The following is a 22,790-nucleotide window of genomic DNA, read 5'->3' as shown; positions in this document are numbered from 1 at the left end:
TTCATTCATCTTTCCTATAATTACAAGAATTATTTTGTCTGTTCTTCCAGTCATTCCAGAGGAATGAGCATATTCAGCTCCTCTTTAAAGCATTGCTTTACAATGTGAAGGGATTGCATAGGTGTGCGAAATGTTGGACAATTCAATGCTTTCCTGTTTTTTTTAGTATTCACAAGGTATTTATCCATTGGAAAATAGCCTCAAATTATTTTCAGATTTTTTTTTCTCATGTTATTGCACAGGAACTCAATGCTTAGATAAACTTGATGCACTGAATTGCATAGCACTTGCCCTTTTTCCCATCTATTATGAATTTGTACATTTATTTCTCATATATCTTCTGTGGGCTTAGCCTTGTGCTTTTAAACTCTGCAAGTCAACTATTTTTCTCTCCATTCCCTTTAATATAAGTGTAAAACAATTCTTGGCAGCATCTTCTTGTAAGTGTCACCTGAAAATGAATACTACGCTGGTTATCTCCAGACACATCCACTGCCTCAGTGGACATTCTGAGCCAGGTCGAACACTTTGCACATGCCAGGTGCACCTTGTTGAATCTTCCAACCTCTTTCAAAGTGATATCACCTTTCTCAACTCCTGGATCTCTTCCAGTGGTTCAGGCATCACACTGGCTTGTACTTTTAATCACAGTGTACAAATGACACAGGCTATTCCTGTTCTAAATCTCAAACATGACCTGATCTCTTTTCTAGAACTCAAGTTCTCAAATATACCTTCTTCAGCCCTAGTGCAGTCACAGATTGTTCTGAATGAAACTTCTTATTGTCCTATCTTTCTGTTTTTAGAAATTCCCTCTGTATTTTATATATTCTATGACTCTTTCTTTAGTGTGTTTTTCTAATTAGTTTACAGTAAGTCTCCCAAAGTCAAGATTGTGTAAAAATATTTTTCTTTTACTATCTTCCTCTTTAATGTCAGAAATTGCTTGCAAGTCTAGAGCACTGTATTATTTAAATCCCCCTTCAAGTAATTTTTTAAACTTACAAAATTTCAGTGCTAGTGGGACTTTCTTAGCCCTTACTCTTATCTGGATTATGACCTAGTTCAATGATGCTCAAGTCATCTGTTTTGAATTTTGTCCCATTTCAAACAGATATGTAACATCACAAAATTCAAACAGATATGTAACATCACAATATTCACAGTGGCTTATCCTTCAAAGACTCATTTCTCAATACTTATCCATCACAGACTCTGGCATCACAGGATAGCTGCACTTACCAAGACTATCCAGAGAATTTTAAAGATAAGCTACTTTCAACCACCCCATGCCAAATTCCTTTTATCCCAATGTGGCAATCTTACTGTCCTTACCTAGAGGTGGAATGGCACAGAAGAGCCAAGACAAAAAAAAAAAAGCAGCTTTCCTTCCAGGCAAATATTTGTTGTTGTGCTTCTAAAACATTTCTAGCTTATGCAATTCTGGTTAGTCTTATAAGAGTGGGGAAAGGCAGCCAAACCTTAGGTCTGGCCAATAGCCAAGGGGCAAGTCAGTGCCAGCATGATAAAAGCAACCACAGCTTCACCTCAGCTGTAAATACAAGGGCTGGGACTTTCCCTGAGACTTTGATGGGAAGTTCTTTCATCCCGTGCAGACAGAAAAGGCTTGCAACATCCCCTCACATATTCCTGCCCTGAACACTCACCCTGGCTTCCTCTAGATAAATACCAGCTGGGCTGCCAGGGTTCCTGTGCCTGCTCCAGGCAGTAGGACCTCTCTGCAGCTCCTGAGGTTTCCCTTGGTCCATGTACAGCATCTCACCAGCTGGGAAAGCATTGGCTTGCTCAGGGTGACTGCATCAGGTTGAGTGCGCAGGTGAGTTTTACACAGATGACAGAGGTTTCATTCCTGCAGGTGAGAATGGGGAACAAAATGGCTAAACTGCCAAACTGAAAAGTTTAGGTGGGCTTGAAGTTAAATTTTTAAGTCTCTTGATGAAATTTTAGCCGAGCCTTTCTCTCTGCTAGTCAAAAAAACCACAAAGCCAGGCCATGTCTCCTGGGTTTCTATTGACATTATACAATCTATTTGTAACTAAGAGCTGATGTAAGGAAGCACTGAGAAATAAGAAAGTAATTTTATCTGTAAAGTCAGGACAAACCAGAACTTCAGATCTGTCAGTTAATATTCAGAGAGCTTACACAGCAGATAACAGGCGTATTTAATCTTCCAGAGGTGTTTGTTATAGTTAAAGTGAAGAAAGCTTCTGCAAATAAGGATTGGTCAGTGGGGTTTAAATAATGAAGCTAGAAAGTGGATTTTCTTTCCTATGCCAGAGCCAAAATATTGGTTTGAATTTTAGCAGCAAGGGCAGGGTCTTGTTTTACCCTGAATTATAAGTTATCACTAATAAAAGTTGGAACTAATGATTATTTTTCCTTCTGGATTCATATGTGGATTTCAAGTTTTCCTTTTCCATTCAAGCAGCATACCAATTTTAATCCTGTTTAATATTTTATAAGCAAGGGGCTTCAATGATGCAGAAAGAAATGGATTTTTCTTAAATATTGTCTTATACCAGCTCCACATTATTAATTCAGAGAACATTTGCAGCTGTCAGAACTGTTCTTCAGCTTTGATATAGGAAAATTTCATATCCTCTCTAAATCTGTAACACAAACTGTCACTCAGACTGTAGGTCAATTTTTTCAAGTCTGTTAAGACTTCATAAAATGATGCAATTAGTGGAAAATGAAAATTCTTTTTTAGATGTGGCCTTTCTGAAGCTCCTAGGTTTGTTAATAGCAATGATTTAGACTAGCATGAAGTAGCACTGTAACTACATACCAAAATATTGCAATAGTCACTGAGAAATCAAACATGACTGTGTTTTCTTCCTCCATATTGGACTTTTCTCATACAAATATAGAAGAAAGTGCATAGCCTACTAGTAGTTGGTTTCAGAGCAGGAGCTCACTTGGAATGAATCCGCTGCCCTCCACCACATATCATTCCATGTCTCACACTGCAGAGCAGCTGGGGACATGCAATCTTGGCTGCTCATGGGTGAAACAAAACAATCTCACAGCTAATTGCAGTTAAGCTCACAGGACCAGACCAGAGCTACTCCAAAGAAAAAACCCTATCAGTGTGGGCATTGGGTGCTCCCTATAAACCCAGTCTCTCAAAAATACAGACAGTAACTGAAACTTCCAGAGTAATTAAAATCTACATATTTTAAGGTCTCTTTCACTGCTCCCCAGTCTATTTTGTATTTAAACCTTTTTATTTGGTAACTTCAAGATTTGAGCAAACATTTCTTCCTTTCTCATCTTGGTTGCTGAACTAGCAGAGCGGAGCTGCAACATTTACAATATCTTATTTTCTGTGGGACATTTTAGAGGTGTTGGCATTTTTACTTTATTCTATTCATATTTTCATGTATATTGACTTCAGGGTTCAAAAGCCGGGTTTTGGGAAGAAAAGGTAGGGACAGGTATGTAAATGTAACATTTGAATGCTTACTGCAGTTCAAATGTAGGGAGCTTTTTGTCCCTGCATGCTCTAAAACAAAATACTGGTCTTTTATTCCTCTTTTGACCTCACTGCTTAGACCCAGATACTTTTACCTTTTTTAAAATTTAGTGAGAGCACTGTCAATAAAATACTCATTTAATTCACTTACGAGATGTTTGTAGGCAGGGCTGTGAGAAGCAGGTGCATTCCCAAATGTCCTGGTGAGCCTTTCCTGAACTCCCGACAGCTCTGTCCTCCCAGCTGTGGAGGTCTGGGCAGGGTGCTGGGACTGTGCCAGGCAGCAGCTCAGGTGAGCACTGGTTATACTGGTGCTTCTTGGAGACAGGGAATAGCTGCCAGCACAAGCATTCATTAGAGGGCTGACAGCTTCCTCCCGGCTTCATAGGGACTACTGTGCGCAGACCTGGAGGCACCACTGCAAAGGTGACTTTCAGCTGTTGATTTTACTTTACTAAACTGTTGAGTGCTGTCTCTCCCAGTGGGATTACCAGAGAAGTGCCCTAACTTTGGTGGTGGCACTGTGCTGGAGACAGGCTCAGGCTGCCTGGCTTGGGACTGCTCTTCCGATGCTTGGCTGAGCTGCCTTGTTTGTGCACTGGCAGAGCCACACAGATCAGCCTGGCTCAGCAGCAAGGCTAGATCTAACCTTCCACTGGGACAAGCAGTTCCCATGACTGTCTTTGGAAAACATGAGGTTAAGATTAAATCAGGAGTGAGGACAGGTTTTTAGCTATGGATGACTTCCCTACATGTGTTTTTTCCAAGTGGAGCAGCCTCCCCCGGACAAATAAGAATGTGCAGAAAAACCACTTTCATAAACAGCACGATGTCCCTAAAATATTAGAATATTAATAAATTTGATTTGAATTCTGAAACATGAACTGCTCCAGAGCTTCTTATAACTTGGCACTTCAAAGGTGCTCAATTATAATAATCTGCTACAAACTGCTTGATCAATGGTGAAAAGGCTTAGCCATCCAATTCAGACAAGTTACAGCACCTGAGGACTGGGATCAAAGAGTTTAACTGCTGCCTACCACCTTTAGTGATGCCAACTCTGTGAGCAAGTTTCTGGAGGCCTCTAGATAAACAAGCCTTAAGTGCTAAGAAATTAAGCGGAGAAGTTGATTGCCAAAGAGCAAAACACTTTCTGGCATCATTAAAGCAGAGGATAGTTTGACAAACGATTTCTCTGGGGTGGTCCCATGCTACGATGACTGCAAGAGCAGGAAATATGTAAAAAGACATGAGTACTCACAAAAAGTGGATAATTATGCAATAATAATAATAGCATAAAATGGTAATTCAATAAAGACAATGGGCTTATTCAGAAAAGTCAGTTCCTTATTTTGTATTGAATTTCCTTGCTGGAGATGCAAGAGAGGGTCACCCTGCAGGAGGGAATTATTTTGTCCAATTAGGCAATTACAGAAGCAGCGTGACACTGTTTCCTACCTCCTGGCAACCTCTTCTTTGCTCTTCAGCTAAGTTTAGTAAAAAGCTCTTCATTTGTCTCTGTTCCAAATATCCACTTTTTCTTTCACTCCTTTTTTGCTTATTGCATTGTCTTGACATGCAGAACCAAGAGTGACTTCTGCCTCAACCCCACATATTTCACAGGGGTAGGAAATGGGAGTAGGTCTCACACCCTGACTGAGACCCAGGAGCAAGCAGAAGACAGAAATCAGGGTGAGCTTTCCCTGAAGGCCACAGCCCCTATGTAAGAGGTCACAGGCAGCAGGGATTTGTATGAAATGTTTTGTAAGGGTTCTTATCCCCCATGAAGTGGCACAGGATAGCTCTGGCTGCCCTATAAGCAAGTTGGTGGCAGTGCTGTGCCCCAAGAGCAGTGCCCAAAGGCAGTTCTCTGGCAGATGTCATTTGGACCAACATCTGGGCTGGGAGAGGAGCTAATGACTCACTGCTGTGCACACCCATCCCTGCTTGCCAGGCAGGAATCGCCAGCAGCATCTCGTGCATCTGCAAAGCCTGGGCTGAACTCAAAGGAGGCTTTGGTCAAAAAAAAACCCAAAAAAAAACCCCCACAAACCCTATATGTTTCCTTTTCTCAGCATAGGATGCTGCCCTGAACAGCTCTCTCAATATTTTACTAATCCTGTCACTGTTTGTTTTTTTTTTTTTTTTCTATTTTAAAAGCATGTTTCTAAATTCAGGCTTCTCAGCAATTAATTTTCAAAGCCTGTAACTTAAGGTTATTGCTCAGAGAGTTTTGAAATCAGTGGCTCAGTAAGAAGGGGAACTTCTTCCATCTTGAAAAGAATTTTAAAGTTTGCCTGATAAGGATTTTTCCTTGTTGAAAAATTCAACAGCATAAAAAAATATCTATCTCACTCTCTTATTTTTTTCCTTTTGTTTTTGGGGTATTTTGGGTTGGTGGGTTGGTTTTTCTTGTTTTATCTGTGGGGTTGGGTTTTTTTTGAGGAATAATGTCTTTTGAAAATATCAGTGTTCATTTTGTCCTGGAGGCAGGCATGTCTCTGCAGATGCTGCTCAGATTCAGTCAAATGAGAGAGGAAAATGTTCAAGTCCACATAAAATAAATAAAGGAAACCAAAAGAAGCAAGTAAATACAATTAGTACACTTCACATCAAGTGAGTAAGGGAACTGATGAAGTTATCCACTGTTTTTGATTGTTCAATCATATGTCTTTAAACATAGATTAATGAACTTTCTGTAAAATGTGCTTGGCCTCATTCCCGAAATGTTGCAAATCCACATTTATTCGTTTTGGCAAGAAAATTTCATATTCATGCTGTTTTCTTAAATCTTTCATCAGATTCTCACTTCTCAGATTTCTAAGAGTGTAAGACAGGCAAGAACATTGTTGCTACACCACTGCAGCCACCTTGCCCTTTCTTTTGTGAAAGGTGCAACAAAACAACTGGGCTTCATTTCCCCATTTGTGCAACACAGTCCAAAAACAAGAGAACTGTAAATCAAGAATTCATTACTGTAAATGGGAAGAGAGTCAGGCTTTTCATGCTCTCCTAGAGCTCATAATAAATATGTGGCATGAACTCTTACATTTTTAGTGTTTGGAATGTCTGGTTTTGGTCAGTTGTTGGTGTAATTTCAGCTAATCCCAGTCTCTGCAAGGCATTGATGGCTGTCAGTAAAAGCTTCCCAAATAACATCCCCTCCTTGTTCTCCATTACTGTCAAGAGCCCACAATGATGTTGGGTCAAAACTGCTTCATTCACTTCTTTCTCTTTTGGTGGTACAGGTATGCATTTGGATGTGTGTACTTCACAAATTTTTAGGGTGTCCATTATTTTAGCTTCATTTCTGTAGGAAGTGAGAAATCCTCTCACTCGTGCAGCAGTACGTGAGTGTCTCACATTTATGTGTGTTCCTCAATCATTTATTTACTGTTGATTTCAAACAAATATAGCAGAAGGGCAGAGTGTTTGCTTCTTCTCATGTTGCATGAAAGAGGGCAGCTGAAGACCCCACAGAAGAGTCCTGAAAAATGAAAGACTATAATGTGACTACGTACATTTGAAATACCTAAAATCCACTAGAAGAAATGTTATAGGAGTCACCTCCTGTGATTAGAAACAGTTTCAATCAGAGCCTGTAATCAGCCAAGAAACACAAACCCCTAGGAAGCCAGGCTTCATTATTTCTAGTGTTATTTCTCTGTGAGATACAGCTACTTGTTACTGTCTCTAAATGGCAGATAAAAGATGCTCAAGAAAATCGTTTCACAGTGAGGGAACGCCTCAGCAGGAGTCCAAGAGGTGCCCCTCCATGCCTGGTGGATCTTCAAGCATGGCTTTCAAGGCCTCAGAACATCTCCTGGGCCAGCTGGGATAAACCCAGCGCCCCTGCACTGTAGGCAGGTCTGCTCTCCCTCACAATTGCTCACCTTCACGTGTTTTAAGAAATATTTTCATTCTTCTTGCAGTTGAAGAGGCTGGATTAAAGCTTAATACCTACAAACCTCAGAATAGAACAACAGCCCTGAAGAGACAGGAAATTACTCAAGTTATAGCTGTGTATTGTGTGTTCATGGGAGCAGCTGGAGGTGGTGAGATTTCCAGCCCTCTCAGTATTTTGCTATGATTTAGATAACATTAAGTACGTCTATTTAGGACTATATTTCATCTGTTTGAAGAGCCTCCAGACAGTTTTAGTGTACTCCTGATAAAAAGTGAAGATGTGTGAAATGCAATGTCCTCCATAGAAAGATTTATTGTCTCAAAAAATTATTTTTTATCAGCTTTGTCAAAACTTGGAGCCCAGGATTTTCTGCTGAGAAGAACAGCAGATATTAATTTGCTTGAAAGAAAATGCACGCATAATTTATTGTAATAGGTTTGTTGGAGCTATTCTGCTGTTTTCTTGATGTGTTTAAGTATTGGATTAATCATGGGATAGTAGTTTAGCCACATGCCTTTTAGTTTTAGGTGTATCAAGAAACAGAAAATGCAATTTGTATTTTAGGGCAGATTTGGTTCCACAGATGTCATCTTGTAAGAAACAGTATTTGTTATAGAGTGTCTTCTTTCTCTCTCTGTGGGAATAGTAAAATGAAATTTTAAGTAAATGGGATTGCCTCCTCTTTCTGAGGAGAATTTCTAAATCTCATTTCACCTGGTTTCCACATTACAACAGGATTACTGTATATTAAGCATGTGTGAAATATTTCATGAAGTATTCCAAAGATGAAGTACCAATTATGCAAGAAATAAAGTAATAATTTCTTCTTTTTGTACTATATTTAATGGGCTACTATGTGTAATTTTACTGTATTAGGACATTTTTATCTAATATACACCTTTTGATCATAAATTACAAGACAAAGCGGGAGTCTTATTTACAAAAAAAAAAAAAACCCAGCAGTTGGGGATGACTTCTGCTTGCCAGTACTTGCAATAAACATTTAAGACAATAATGAGAATTACCTTTATTTGAGAAATAAAGTTTAACTTTGGAGAACTTGACAGTATGGAAAACTAAGAATTACCAGAGAAAAAAGTATAAATCCAAATAAACATATGTACCCATTTAGTTATTTGTTTCAAGTTCACCATGCCCACCAATGGGTACATAGAATTTAAAGGAAACAATGAGAAACAAAGGCCTGATATTAAAAAAATAAAATAAATTAAAAAATAATCCTGGCCATGTCCACTGCCTTTGGCACCTTTGGTCATAGGCAGTGCTCTTTGTTGCCACCAGCATAAGTACAAGCCATTGGGTTGGTGTCAAAGCACTGCGTTTACCAGGAGTGCTCAACCATGACTGAGAAGGATGTGTCTTTGTCAGGTAGGGAGGGATTAGGGGTACAAGGAGGCATTAGGAAGCAAAACTGCCTGAACCTGTTTGGTCTGTTCAAAGAGGCATGAGGAAGGTCTGCAGGACATGACAAGGCTTTATTTTCACCATTTCAACATTAAATGCCAACTCAAGATCAGTTCACAGTAGCCCAGCAAAACCGAAATAAATAATTACATCAGGTTCAACAGTGCTCAGGACATACTCTCTGTAGTGGTGGTGGGAACCTCTTCTCAAAATGTTTTGGAAGAGAATGCTCTGCACCTCTGTTATTGAAATGAGCTGTCATGTGCTCAGCCCCGCCTGAGTGGTTCAAACTATGTAAGCATAGTTTGACATACGGCATACATATTGAATCCATGCAAGGAACTGCATGCTTCCAGGTGTTTCCTGATTAGAGAGATACAGAACTCTGACTGAAAAAAGCCTCTAGCAGAGGCTTGAGGACTTATCTATGTGGATGCTATGTGAGAAAGCTCAGCTCATCTTTGCTGTAATGAAAACAAGAGATACGGAAGCCAAAAAACAAAACCAAACAAAACCAAAAACAAACAAAAACAAAAACTAAAACAAAACAAAACAAAAAAAAAAAAAAAAAAAAAAAAAAAAAAAAAAAAAACCAAATCAGAAACAGCTAAATTCTCCATGTTAAAAGAGTAGTGTGGTTATGGCGTGATGTAAGAAGTCATGTTGGTAGCTTAAAATGAGAGCACAGTCTGAAGCCAAACTGCTTGTCCCAGATGCCCCAGGTTCACTACTGTTCAAGCAGACTTAAATATTGCAGGTTAGGGAACCCGAGCAAAGAATTAACTTCTCCATGTAGCAAGGTACTGTTAGAGTTCATCTGTGAAATGGACTCCATTTAATAAGCTCCCAACTGTCAATCCAAGTGTCTCTCCATCATTTTAGAAGAATAACTCTTTTTAAATATGAAAAAACAAGGTTTTCCTGGACAGGTGAACCTACAAAACAGATTTTATATCCAAAGTCTACTACAAAGAATCACTGGAATACACACTCAATACTGTTGTCATGACTTCTGCATAACCATATATGAATTCACACATATGAATCTACCCTCAGCATGCTATATAACGAGCAAGATGTATTAAGTCAGAACTTTTATTTGCCTCCAGAATGCTCTACTAGAGCAATGGCAAGCTGATCCTGAAAGGCCATTCCATCCCCAATACTCTCTATTATTTGCACAGAGTAACAGAATCCTTGCTGTTATTTACATGGAAATAGCAGTAAAAACAATTAGTTTACATAAGAAGAAGGCCTTTGACCCATAATTTTTATAGTTAAAATCACACAATATTTGCTGTGTGTATAATCCTTATGTCCACCTTTGGAATTAAGATTCTTACAATGAGCTTAAAAAAAAAAAAAAAAAAAAAGAGAGAAACATAAATGGACTAGTGTTGTAAATCCTGGGACTAGTTCCTACAGTAGACAACACCATGACCTACCATAACCTACTTATAAACCTTTCTTTTACATGGCAACAGGTCAAATTTCTTTGGCCTTTTCTCTTCTTATAGTCCTTATATCCTGCTTTGTCTTCTAAAATTTTGCCCTGAATCAAGAGATAAAAGAATATAATCCAAATAAAAGATTGTGGAAAAAAAGGGGGAAATACAGAGCTGTCACAGCATGGAGCAACCACAGACAACAAAGAAACATCAAGTGCTCGAAAATGGATTTGCTCCCCAAGCAGAATAACAAGCAGAGTACACTAGATCCTGAAGGTGAGAAGGTGATGTTACATGGGAAGTACAATTTGAGAAGAAAATTAGGTCAGGAGATTGGCAGCTGCTTAAAGAAACTGTTAAAAGCAGAGACATAAAGACTGCAATGCAGTGCAAGGACTGCCATAAGAGAATCATGTGGCTGGATCTGTCAGTTCTTCAAAACTTCAAATTCAAATAACACACATAAACCAAAATCTATGGAAAAGCACAGAATTGCGTCAATATGTTGGTATGATTTGAAAAGCCACAGCACAAAAAGAAATATAATTAGTAGGGTACATGTAGGATAACAAAAAGTTTCTTGTAAAAGCATAAACTGTTAAAGAAAAATCAAGGAGAGCATTGATCCACCACTCAACTGAGAGAAACTATTGACTAATGACTCCAAAAAAGCCAGCTGTGTAATGGCTATTTTGCTTTTGTTCACTGGAAGGGTCAGCCATGACAGAAGGGTTTACATCAGTAGTGAAGAGCTGGAAATACTTGCTAAATGATAGAATGAGATTAGGCCATGGTTATGTGAGTTAAATGACCTGAGATCAGCGAGGCTGATGGAATTCATCTCACACCATTTAGGTGATAACTGAAGCATTTCCACGGTTGTAAATGCTGTCTTTAAGAATTGTGTGAAAGAGGTGAAGTTTTGAAAGACTGGAAAGGTAGTAACAGCTATTTTAAATTGTAAGACAAAAGAGGAGGTGCAGAATTATGGCCCTTTTAAGTAATCCATTTAAATACAATTCTCAAACAAATAGAGGAAGCAAATAGAAAATAAGAAAGAAAGAGATGATAGTTACATGGATTAATCAAGAATAAGTCATTCCAAACCAACCCCATTATTTCTTATAAAAGGATAACAGGCCTTGTGAATCACAGAAGTGACACAACTTGACATGAGCAATTTTTTTAGTATGGTAAATGTTAGAAAAAATGTCAAAAGCAAGCTACAAAAATGCAGTTTAGATTAAGCTAATACAAGGTAGGGTTCTGTGGAACTAGAAAAAGAAACATTTTTGAATCTTTCAGTTAACCATTGTCAAAATAGAAGACTGCATCTACTGCAGATATAGAGGGGGTTTCTCCTGGCAAAACTGCTATTCCTTTCATTAAATGTCATGGATGCTGGAATAGACACTCTACTTATTAAAGCTGACAATCTGACAAAGTTGAAAAGGGCTGCAAGCAAGTTAGAGGACAGCCTGGAAATCAGAATGATCTTGACAAATTGAAGCTACAGTTTGAAAAAAATATGGTACTATTCAACAGGGACAAGTGCATGATACAGCTCTGAAAACACTACAGAAATCAAGGATGGAGCAAGTGGCATGGGAGAAGTATAATTAAAGGACTGGATGTAAGAGGATGCATTTGCATTGGTATTTCAGTTCTGCTCAGATGCAGAAGCAGATCATCACTTTCAAGCTTTGCTTTACACTACAGAGTTATCTTGAAACATAGGAAACTAGATTCCTTACCACAAAAGGTGAGCCAGAAGACATGTTTTAAGTGGACCCAAATGCATTCAGCTGCTAGTGGGCACGCAGGCTGCAGTTCTAGACTAAAGTTAGTCCAAGGTGGAAATCTGACATGTGGATGCTATGCAAATCATGAGCTCAGCACCAGCTGCTGCACTCCACATCTTGGTCCCTGTTGCCACACACCCCTTGTTAAAGCATTCATCGCCTTAATGGGACTATTGAATTGTCTGTGCTGTGAGTGAGACAAATGTGACAGCAGGATTACGTGTGGACTGTGAGGCAACTAAAACAATCCTTTTCTATCTACTATCTCTGTGAGAGTGCTGCAGTCAGCACCACACTTTTAATTAACAGTTGGAGCAGTTTAGCCTAGAAACATTAGGAGAAAGCCATGAGAAAGATCACCACTCTCAGAAACACAAGTTGCAGGAAAGATGTGGGACTGTTTTATTTCTAGAAGAAAAGGGTAAAATGGTAACAGCTTTCATGTCCAACAAAGGCTGCTGCAAAGAGAAGGGAGATAAACTGACACCTTTGACAGCTGTGTCTACTGTGGGGGAGGCAATACAGATTGCTCATGCAAAAATTTGCCTAATAAAATGGCTGAGAAAGCAGTAAGCAAGGAGCTTCAGGATCCACAACACAGGAAGGTCTCACAAACAGGTGAGACAAGCATCTGCCAGCCTTGGTTTAACCACAGTTCATTCTGCTGTAGAAAGGACCTCTTAAGACCACAACCAGAGCAATTTTTTTGTTCCTTTTTAAAATGTAAATAATAAAATTACTATTTCCTCCTCCTTTCATCTTGTCTTTCTAACTTTTTAATCATTCCACTGATCTTCCGTCTGCATTTCATGTTACATCTTTCTGATGTTTTCATTATCCATCCCATCTCCACTTTTCCACTTTTGGCATTGTACTTCATCTGTGGTATTGCTTCTACTAGACTATCTCTCCTTTTTCCCATGTGCAAAGCAATCTACCTGTCTTAATTTAATTTCCTACATAATCAAGTATTTGCATAAAACTACTTAACTAAACACTGTACCTTCCCCTTCCCCATTGTTCACTTCCCCTTAGTGTTTATGTAATGGGGAAAAATTACAGTGTTGCAGGTGACTTCTTTTTTTCAGCATCTCCTTTTATCTTTACTGACCAAGAAAACCCAGAGATTACCACCATTTTCCTTAAAATAGGGTAACTCATTGTAGAAGAATACAACAACAATGCAGAGGAGAAAGGCCACAGCCAATCACTGCAGAAGTTTACATAGATCATCTTTCAAATAACAAAAGGCATTACTAGTGCTCTAATGTTATGGGGATGGATATAAGGAAAAATATTATGTATGCATAGAAATCTCTATGGCTTTTTCTCAGATAATATACAGCTACATATGTAAAAGGACAGATAATGATTACTGCGTGTTTCTTCGTTGGTATTTCTGCTTTCCTCTGGTGCTTTGAGAGCACCCAGCATAACCCATGGGCATGGAGCAGAGCTCCACTACCACCAGCTGCTGAGTGACAGCCCAGTGTCAGCCTTTGGGCTGAGCTCCCAGTTACCAAAAACCCTTGTGTCCCTTGTGATATATTTCTGCTTCCCATCTGTCATGGTGATACACCACAATAAAACATCTCATTCTATAGAAAATTACTATCTTCTTAGATTCCAGTTACTGCTCTCATGAATCTGTGAGTCCAATTTCCTTCTTTTGGCTTTACAACACAGTTGCCATGAGATGCTGCATTTTCTTCAAACACAGGCAGCAGTGCCAGGATGTGCCTTTACAGTCTCTATATGCTCGTATCCTACTGCCTGAATTAACCTCCAGATATTCACTGCCAAGCCTACAACCTCCTTTTGGTTCAGTTAGAGCCAGCTGACACAAAGAAATGTCAAAAGCAAGAAAGAGAAGGATTATATTGAGAAAATTAACTCAATTACTATATTTTTTAGAAGAAGGCATGGTCCAGAAGACCTGGAATTTAAAAGTAAACTTGCTTTGTCTTACATGTGATTTTCAGAAATAACAGATGCACTATCATTTTTACAATATAATCCATTTGTTAAAAATTAATTGCTGAATAGTTTATTTCTAATATATAATTTGTGCTTTCATAATAGCTATGGGCATCCTTATTATATCTTACAATGAAAAGGTGATTTCTGCTCAATTTAGTTAAGCAAATTGTCTCTCTTGTTAAAAATGGTATTAAGCTATATTAGACCACAAGTGCTAAAGAAAACATTAACTCTCTTCATCTTTCTATGCTTTTTACACTCCCTTTACATCTTACATAGCACTTCATAAAACCATATTTTGGAAAAAAAAAACAATTTCTTCCATTTTTTTTTCTTTTCATCTTGCTCCTTTTTTCTTCTCTGGCAAGACAAGCTCAGGGTTTACTAGTAAATGAGGTGTTCAGCATAAGTGAACAATGGAAGTACTTTATAGACTTATTTCTTCCTGGTGGATCCATTTCTATGTTAAATATGTTTATAAGCCCAAACAAAACATAACTCTACTATCTACCAAATATAATACTTGATATCATCCGTCTGAGTTTTGGTTTTTTCCATCCTTAGATTGGAGAGGAGAATGAATTGCACAGTTCACTCAGCAATAACTTGGGGATTTCTTGAGGACACATACAGATGATTTCAACTGGATGACTGCATGTTACACATAAGTTTTACTTTTTGTTTTAGATAGGAGACTACTTTGCTAAAAACTAAAATTAAGGAAAGAGAGTTGAGTCTTATTAGGTACTGAGTTGGACCATTTATTGATATTACACAAGCAACCCTTCTGTTCTTTTTGAAATATAGACTATCCCCAGAAAGGAATTTCATAGCTTTAGTCACATTAGAGCCTTGTGGGACATTAATAAAGTCCTCCGAGAATGATTTTCAAATATGTTAAAGGACCTTGCAATTTTATGCATGTGTCAGAGCACACAAATATGCAAGACACATTCAGATGGGTCCCTTTGAGGATCTATTTTCATGCTCAGTGTACTACTTGTCAAAGTACATGGAATCCAGCTGCAGAGAGCCAGGGTTAACCCCTTGTGCTGCACTGCAAAGCCTCCACACAGATCCTCCAGCACACAGGTGCTCAGCTCTTCTCTGCCTGAATCCTCACTTTCCCTAATGACCAGGAGCAGCTGCCTTGGCACCTCTCAAACCAGGGCTCCCACAGCTCAGTGCAAGAATGCATCTGGGCAAGCACTGATACCAGCTGAGGGTTACCTAGCTACATACAGAAGTAGTCCAAAACAAAATCGTCACATGTGATTCTCAGAATAAGAATTTATGTGTCTATCTTGCTAGCAAAGCTTGAACCCTACAGCACAGGCCACAGCTGTTTGCATCCTTGACTCACAGCTCTTATCCCTAAGTCATGGCAGGTAGGGGGAAGCTGAGGCTTGATTTTTTTCATTCACCAAACAAATGCAAGTTTTGGGTCAAATAATTTAAAATCATGTCAGATTTTTAAAAAGCAAAAACTGTTCTGGCTAGAGAAAAATACAAAATAAAGTAAAGAACATTTATACAACAAAGCAGTATGTATAAATTGCAGCATTCTGAATGGTGCTTCACAGAAGAATGTAAGCAAAGGGTCATAAACAACAGGAGCAAAGAAGTTGTTTTGGTTCTAGCTAAACAATTCATGCATTTCTTTTCTTTACAATTTCATCTTTTCTTTACAGTTTCACCTGCAAACTGTAAGACCTGTTGGTCCCACAGCTCTAATTAGGACAGTTAGCTATGAGGCAGCAAAAGAATTGAACTGAGGCTCCTGCAAATTAAATTGATGCTCTAAGTACCAAATTGATGGCCAGTCCAAGAGACTGGGTCAGACAGGTCTGTCTGATGGACAGACCCTGAGACCAGGCTCTCCCGGTAGATGTCTTAGGTGCTCTGCTCTGAGTCCACCTTTTGTTAAGGGACAACAGCGTGTGGACCTACTGCAAGACCTATGGAACAGACCTTTTTGATTCTGTGTTTGTATCATGGGTCTCGCTCTGCAAGTACAGAGTGAGCACACTGCTATTGCATGGATAATACATTAAAGACTTTGAAGTTGCCAGGTACAGTGATAAAGGAAGAGAGATAAAACCTCAAAGAGAATTTTACTATGTGTAATATATAAATATCAAAAATCTATTTTCAACATGAAATATTCAAGTCCACTGTCCAAATGCTTCATGGAACATTCTTCAGGAAATTGAAGAACAACAATAAAACAAACTGGCACTGACTACTTGCATTAAGGAAATACTGAGAACAACAGATTGATTTATAGATACCTTTTATAATAACCCTTCATAAATTATTTTGAAAAAGACCTTCCAGATTCTAATCTGATTAGAAACAGACTCCTCATCAATGCTTTTCTATAGCATAAATAAGCAGCAATTGCTCTGAAAAGTGTGCTACCCTTGCTCTCTGTTCTCCTCTCTTTTCCTCCTATTTTCTCTTTGAGAGAGGAAAACTGAAACAGTTCAGCTGGATGTTAAAATCCATAAAATGGATGGAAAAGAGAGTGCTGTAAGACATGGAGGATTGAATAGTCAGATTTTTTTTTTAATTTCTACATAAATCTTCTGAGAGTGTGTATTCAGAAGAGTGAGCAAGAATCATATTAAAGGATAAGGAGAGGCTAAGATGTCTATTTTGTACACCCATTGTGAATACAAACCTTTTATTTTCAAGAGATTGATGTTTTGCTTAGTTTGTTCCAATTACTTGGTTTTTCTTTAACAGATGAATAAAAATTCTTCCAACATGATGGCTTTGGCTCCTAACACTTCTGAAAAAAGAGAGACAGTGTGCATATTTGGAACTGGAGATTTTGGACGAGCTCTGGGGCATAAGATGATTCAGTCTGGCTACCCAGTGGTGTATGGAAGCCGAAGGACCCAGATATCCAACCTGATTCCCAAGGATGCAGAGGTGTTGGGCCACACAGAGGCAGCGCAGAAAGCTGCCATCATCATCATAGCAATCCAGAGGCAGCACTACAACTTTCTTACACCGTTAGCAGAGGTTCTCCGTGGAAAAGTCTTGGTGGACATAAGCAACAACTTGAAATTAAACCAGTATCCGGAATCGAACGCAGAGCACCTGGCTCAGCTGCTGCCTGGCAGTAAGGTTGTGAAAGCCTTTAACACCGTGTCAGCCTGGGCCTTGCAGTCAGGCATGCTGGATGCAAGCCGGCAGGTAAGGCTGAGCACGGGGATTTCCTCTGTCACAGAGTTACACACCACATGGCTTCTTCTAAGCTACACACAACACACCTGGGATAGTGGAATTAGGCAGAGTTGAGATGGTATTTTCACTATAGTCTCTCATTTCAAACTAAATGTGAGCTAAAATTTACTTAGGATTTTTAATATGGCATGACAGGGAATATAAATAGCCTGCCTCAACTCAAAAAGGTGTTTAGAGACACTAGAGAAGCAAGAGAAGAAAGATAGCAGAGCTGCAAGAGAGACAAAAATCAGGAGTGTTACATCATTTGGTTATCAGAGTTGTAAAGTTAAACAGAAATGAGATAGGAGGAATTTTCATAGCAAGAATAAAATGAAGAAAGCAAAACAAGGGAGGTAAGGGATGTGATAGGGCAGGCAATGAGTATTGGCAAAAGAAGTATGCTGAAAGGTGAATAAATTACTAAAGTTTTTTAAATCATCGTCATCTAAATTTAACACAACATCAGTGTGTGCAAACTGCTTTAACCAGCTCCTCAACCACAGGCCAGCAGGCACAGAGTTGGCCAAAGGAAGCAACACAGCAGGTTACTTGAAGACAAATAATTTACTATGTTTATTATGTTATGTTTTCTGTCACTTCAAAGGACAATGCTCTTGTATAACACATGAAATCATCCAGCTACTCAAACCACTGCTAACTTTGCTGTCTGCCAACAAATAAATGGTTTTGGCTAGAGATCCAAGGGCTTCCAAGTCTAGGTTCTATAAACCTTCACCATCTCAACAAGAACAGAAATTGCCCCTTTCCTCCCTTTTCCAAAAGGACTATTGTCTTACACACTCACAGAAAATATGATTTCTTCACTATTGTACTAGACCTGGAAAGAACTATTTACTTTTGTGACAGGGAAATCATGTTTTAAAGATCTCTGTCCTCACTTCCCTGGAGATTTATGGAACACTATAGCAGCAACTGAAAATTTTGCTCTTACTTACTGCTATTGAAAATTTTGCTTCCATTTAGCCCTATAAAATCTTGTGCTTACAAGCTACTTGCAGATCTTCAGAAAAATATGTCAAGTCTTCTACTCAAAGACATATACTAAGCCTTTTATACATTGTTATTTCCAGATATAAAATTTTGCCACTTGAAACAATCGTCTTTCCTAAAGTAAAGAATCATATTCAAAGTTGTTTGTCTTGTTTGCCAAAAGTACCTATAGGGTACTTTTTTGCCTGTATTAATTAAGATCAGCAGTAAGACAAGTAAACAAAGAAGCAGCCTAGGAAGCTTGCGCTTACTGTCCATATATATCCAGGTAGGATGGCATTAGAGAAAATCACAAAAAACTGTAAAAAATAAACTTCTGTTTGTTTTTATCTGCAGGTATTTGTCTGTGGAGATGATTTGAAAGCTAAACAAACGGTCATGAATATTGTTCGTGCACTGGGTCTCACTCCACTAGATAAGGGATCCCTCTTGGCTGCTCAGGAAATAGAAAACTACCCTCTGCAACTCTTTCCAATGTGGAAGTTTCCCATCTTTTTGTCCCTCAGCTTAACTGCATTCTTCTTCTTCTACTGTGTGGCTCTTGAGATAATTTACACTTATATTTATGAAAACAATGACTTTTCATTTTTTATTGCAATTACCATTCCAAATCGGGTCTGCCCTGTAATGGCACTAATCCTTCTTGCCTTGGTGTATCTGCCTGGTATATTTGCTGCAATTATTCAGTTATACAGAGGTACCAAGTACCGCCGTTTTCCAGACTGGCTGGACAAATGGATGCTGTGTAGGAAACAGCTTGGTCTAATAGCCTTGGCATTTGCTTCCCTGCATGTTGTGTTCACTCTTGTTACTCCAATGCGTGCCTTCGTAAGTTGGAGAACCAGCAAAAGAATCATCTCCCAAGTAAGTTTTGTTCCCTGCTCTAAGTCTTCCTTTCTTCTGGCCCCGTTAAAATAATACCATCTACCTGGAGCTTCAGAAATCCATTTGGACATGCTCTTTAAAATCCAGTGTTCTTTAAAATAGAGTAATATTCCTAGCTTTTGTATCTTTTAGACATTGATATATATATACATTTTGTTGATACTATGTTGAGCTGAGGGGATTTCTGGCCTCCATCTTCCTCCTAGACAGTTGACATATCCATAAAATAATCAGGGAAAATGTAAACACTATTTCTTCATATACCTTCAAGAATATAATATATTATGACTTTCCGATCTTACATAACAAAGTCCACAGAAGTCTCTTCAACAAGTCCACAGAACAGTAAAATATGTACCTCAATTACAGTTACATAGAACCTATATGTAATATAATTCCTCTCCTGATTTTTGAACAGGCATTCAAATTAAATCTCTGATGATCACAGAGTTAATGTATAACATTTATATCCTACTTACCTGTAAGGAAACTTTTTCTCCTTATTGGTGCTATCACTAAAATACACCTGGTCTTCTTTTCTTCAGGCACTGAACAATCAAACAGAACCACTCGACCACACTAATGCCTGGCTTAGTGACTCTTATTTGGCTTTGGGAATTTTAGGATTTTTTTTATTTGTTCTTCTGGGAATAACTTCCTTGCCTTCAGTCAGCAACAATGTCAACTGGCGAGAATTTCGATTTGTTCAGGTAAGACCATCTCTAAAAAAACCTTCTTCTAAAAAATCCTCCTTCCCTTATCAACAGTGCCCATGGGCAGGTTTACTAGAGACTTGTGGCTTTCCTCCATTATTATCTTCAAATGTGATCTTTGCCTTATCCACCATCACACAGTGAAAAAAACGTCTACATGGCCATACAGCTGTAAAAATCCACAATTGCTCTGATGGCTGCGTATGGTACCACTGAGATTACTGGCATTAACAAGAGAAAGCTGGGAAGATGTGAGCTCCTAAATGAAAAACAGAAAGTTGACTTTGACATCAAATTCCACAATTGTACGAAGTCACAAAATAATTTAGCCATTTTATTGGGTTAATTTTTTTGGTTCACAAGATAATTAGGTTAAAATGGATCTGAATTCCTTTATAACTCAAATCTTCTCAATGCCAAGCATCTAAAGAGAATTTGCAATTTCTGCAGACTGTAAAAACTGCTGTGACAATAAACAGGCTGCCCTTGGTAACACTATAATCTCAGCTCTCCATTTGGAGGAAGTTTAGTGCAAGCTGCCGTGCCTCTGCAGGAGCTGGGCTGGAGGGGAGGGGAGGCAAGAGAAGGGGAAATTACTATCAATGGATGTTTTATCAAGGCAAAAAACTTGCACAGTATGATACTTCTGGATGGATTAGCACTAAAGCATAAAAAAATCTTGAATTTCTCCACTGAATGTCAGAATTTTCTCTGCTTTGTCACAAATATGACAGCCACTAGGCAGTACATGTGAGCTAGGAAAGACTGTAAGTGTTATTGATGGAGAAAAAAACCCAAACTATTTAATCTATAACCATTTTAATTTATTTAAAAAAAAATAATGAGCCTTTATGCTATATAAAATAGTTTCATTTCACCAGTCCCCAAGTTGGCACATGCCACAGTTCTTACTGTGTCCTTAAATTTGCATTTGTTCTGGTTTAATTTACTATTTTAACCTCCATTTCTTTCCTTCTTTTTTTCTTCCTTCTCCTTTAGTCCAAACTGGGATATCTGTCACTGATTTTGTGCACTGCACACACGCTGGTTTATGGTGGAAAATGGTTCCTGAACCCATTAGCGTACAAGTGGTATCTTCCAGACATCTATATCCTCTCCCTCATTATTCCATGTGCTGTACTGGTTGTCAAATTTCTGCTGGTATTTCCTTGTGTAGACAAACCTCTCACACAAATTCGGCAGGGCTCGGAGAGAAATCCCAAATACTCAGAACAGTCAAATTGCATTATCAACAAGTCTGCTGTATAATTAGACTACACTCTATTATTAAAAAAAAATATTATGAGGCCATATCAAAATGAAGTCTTAAGCCTACCCTATCTGGAAAGGGAGAGAAAAAGTGAAAACTTGGCCAGGCTCTGTATAAAACAAAGCCACCCCAATGACAAGCTTTAAATACAAATGAGGCCACTGAGTTTCTGCACCCCAGGCATGCTTTCACACAGGTGCAGACCCTCTCTTTCACTTTGTTTATTTCCCCTTGCCTATTTACCCTCCATCCTAAGAAGGGTACGTGAGAACTAGGTGGTGTTCCATGTCCCTCTTCTATTGTCCTGAACTCCTCCAGAGCTGGGCAGAACCACAGAAACCTTTGGTGTTAGACCGTGTTTGCTCCTCTTTCTTATCCTGCCCATCAGGACTCAGCTCTACGTGCACCTACACATATCCACAGAGATCCATATGCACACCTGCATGAGTTTCCACACATTTCCCTGTTTCTAATCCCAGAAGCCACCAGCATCAACAGAACAGGTGCATAATGGATGCTAGCTAAGGAACAGAGCTTCGCCTCCCACCATTGTTTATCCTCCATTAATATCCGATCCAAGGAGAGAGCTGTGTTGATGCCTTAGAGATAGTTGAGTAAGATTTGTTTGGTTTGTGTACAAGAACCCTGATGTTCAAAGTTTGTGGGTCAAGGACTGCTGAATCTTTGCTTGTACTCTACCAAAATCTTTGCTTTGCTCTACCAGAAATTCAGGGGCAAGGGGAAGGAGTAGAGATAAAAATGGCAGAGATGTGACAAGTGCTTACAAGCCTCAGCTTTTAAAGTATAGGCAAAAAATGATCGGTGATTTTTTTGTGTAAGCATTGAGTTGTAAGAGAAGAAACTGAAGGAAAATCCGTTTATTTGAGGGGTTATATGTCATAGTCATATCTCATGAAGATAATACTGTTGATTTTTCAAAAAAATAAATCATTGGATGTGATATGACAGAAATCCTATGAAAATATGCATGTTTTAAAGACAATAAATATTTTCTTTACACGTTGAGCTCTGTTATCATTTTGGAAACCTGTTCTGCTAAGGTCCAGCTGCTGGTGTGCTCAGTTGCACAAAGGTGTTGGGAAGTCTTGGAACAAATAATAAAATGGGATCCTGTCTTCAGCCTGGACTTGTCTTCCTCCATCTTTGTTTGCTTTTTGGATGATCACATAAGCAGGTCTTTGCTTAGTCATCCAGGTAGGCTGAGGATGTTGGGGAAACACAGGTTCCAGCTGGGATGGTGATGTCCTGTTAAATTGCAAACAGAAAATCCAACAGTCTCCTTTGGACTGGAGAATAAAGAAAAGAAAAAAAATATGCTGATTTTGTAGGAAGAAAATTGCTTACTGTTTTTTTACCTCTCTGCTGTTCTCCCTGTCCATACAAAGAACACCCACATACATAAAAGCATAAGTATGCTACCTAGTATAGCTAGCTGTGCTTTCAAACTAGCATTATCAAGCAGCTTTAAAAAAATAAAATAAATTTTTAAAAACTCAAAACAACTAAATAAAAGCAACTAACTCAAAACAACAAAATAAACAACTATCTAAACAACAGTTCTGAAAACATTTCACAACAATGAAGTCTTTTTTAAT

The 22,790-nt window shown here is 38.6% G+C and overlaps 1 protein-coding gene across 2 annotated transcripts; it reads left to right on the top strand.

The window, feature by feature from the left end:
* Positions 1-1,762: 1,762 nt before the first annotated feature.
* STEAP4 (STEAP4 metalloreductase) lies at positions 1,763-22,462 on the top strand. 2 transcript variants are annotated; one of them, XM_053985790.1, is made up of 5 exons: positions 1,763-1,837; positions 16,807-17,262; positions 18,643-19,170; positions 19,737-19,901; positions 20,904-22,462. In XM_053985790.1, the coding sequence occupies exons 2-5, from the start codon at positions 16,807-16,809 to the stop codon at positions 21,171-21,173; spliced, it is 1,419 nt and encodes a 472-aa protein (XP_053841765.1). In that variant the 5' UTR covers positions 1,763-1,837; the 3' UTR covers positions 21,174-22,462. The 2 variants fall into 2 exon arrangements, with proteins under 2 accessions (XP_053841765.1, XP_053841824.1); XM_053985849.1 differs by lacking the exon at positions 18,643-19,170.
* The last annotated feature ends 328 nt before the right edge of the window (positions 22,463-22,790 follow it).

This window comes from Vidua macroura, chromosome 1 (assembly GCF_024509145.1).
Source record: "Vidua macroura isolate BioBank_ID:100142 chromosome 1, ASM2450914v1, whole genome shotgun sequence".
Classification (NCBI taxonomy): domain Eukaryota; kingdom Metazoa; phylum Chordata; class Aves; order Passeriformes; family Viduidae; genus Vidua; species Vidua macroura.
This window is presented reverse-complemented; position numbering and strand designations above follow the sequence as displayed.

What these genes read in the sequence shown, in the direction of transcription:
- STEAP4 (XM_053985790.1), top strand. Translation starts at nt 16,807, where the DNA reads ATGAATAAAAATTCTTCCAACATGATGGCTTTGGCTCCTAACACTTCT. An exon ending in TGCTGGATGCAAGCCGGCAG is followed by an intron (nt 17,263 to 18,642) that starts GTAAGGCTGAGC and finishes TTTTATCTGCAG; the next exon opens with GTATTTGTCTGTGGAGATGA. An exon ending in GAGAATTTCGATTTGTTCAG is followed by an intron (nt 19,902 to 20,903) that starts GTAAGACCATCT and finishes CTTCTCCTTTAG; the next exon opens with TCCAAACTGGGATATCTGTC.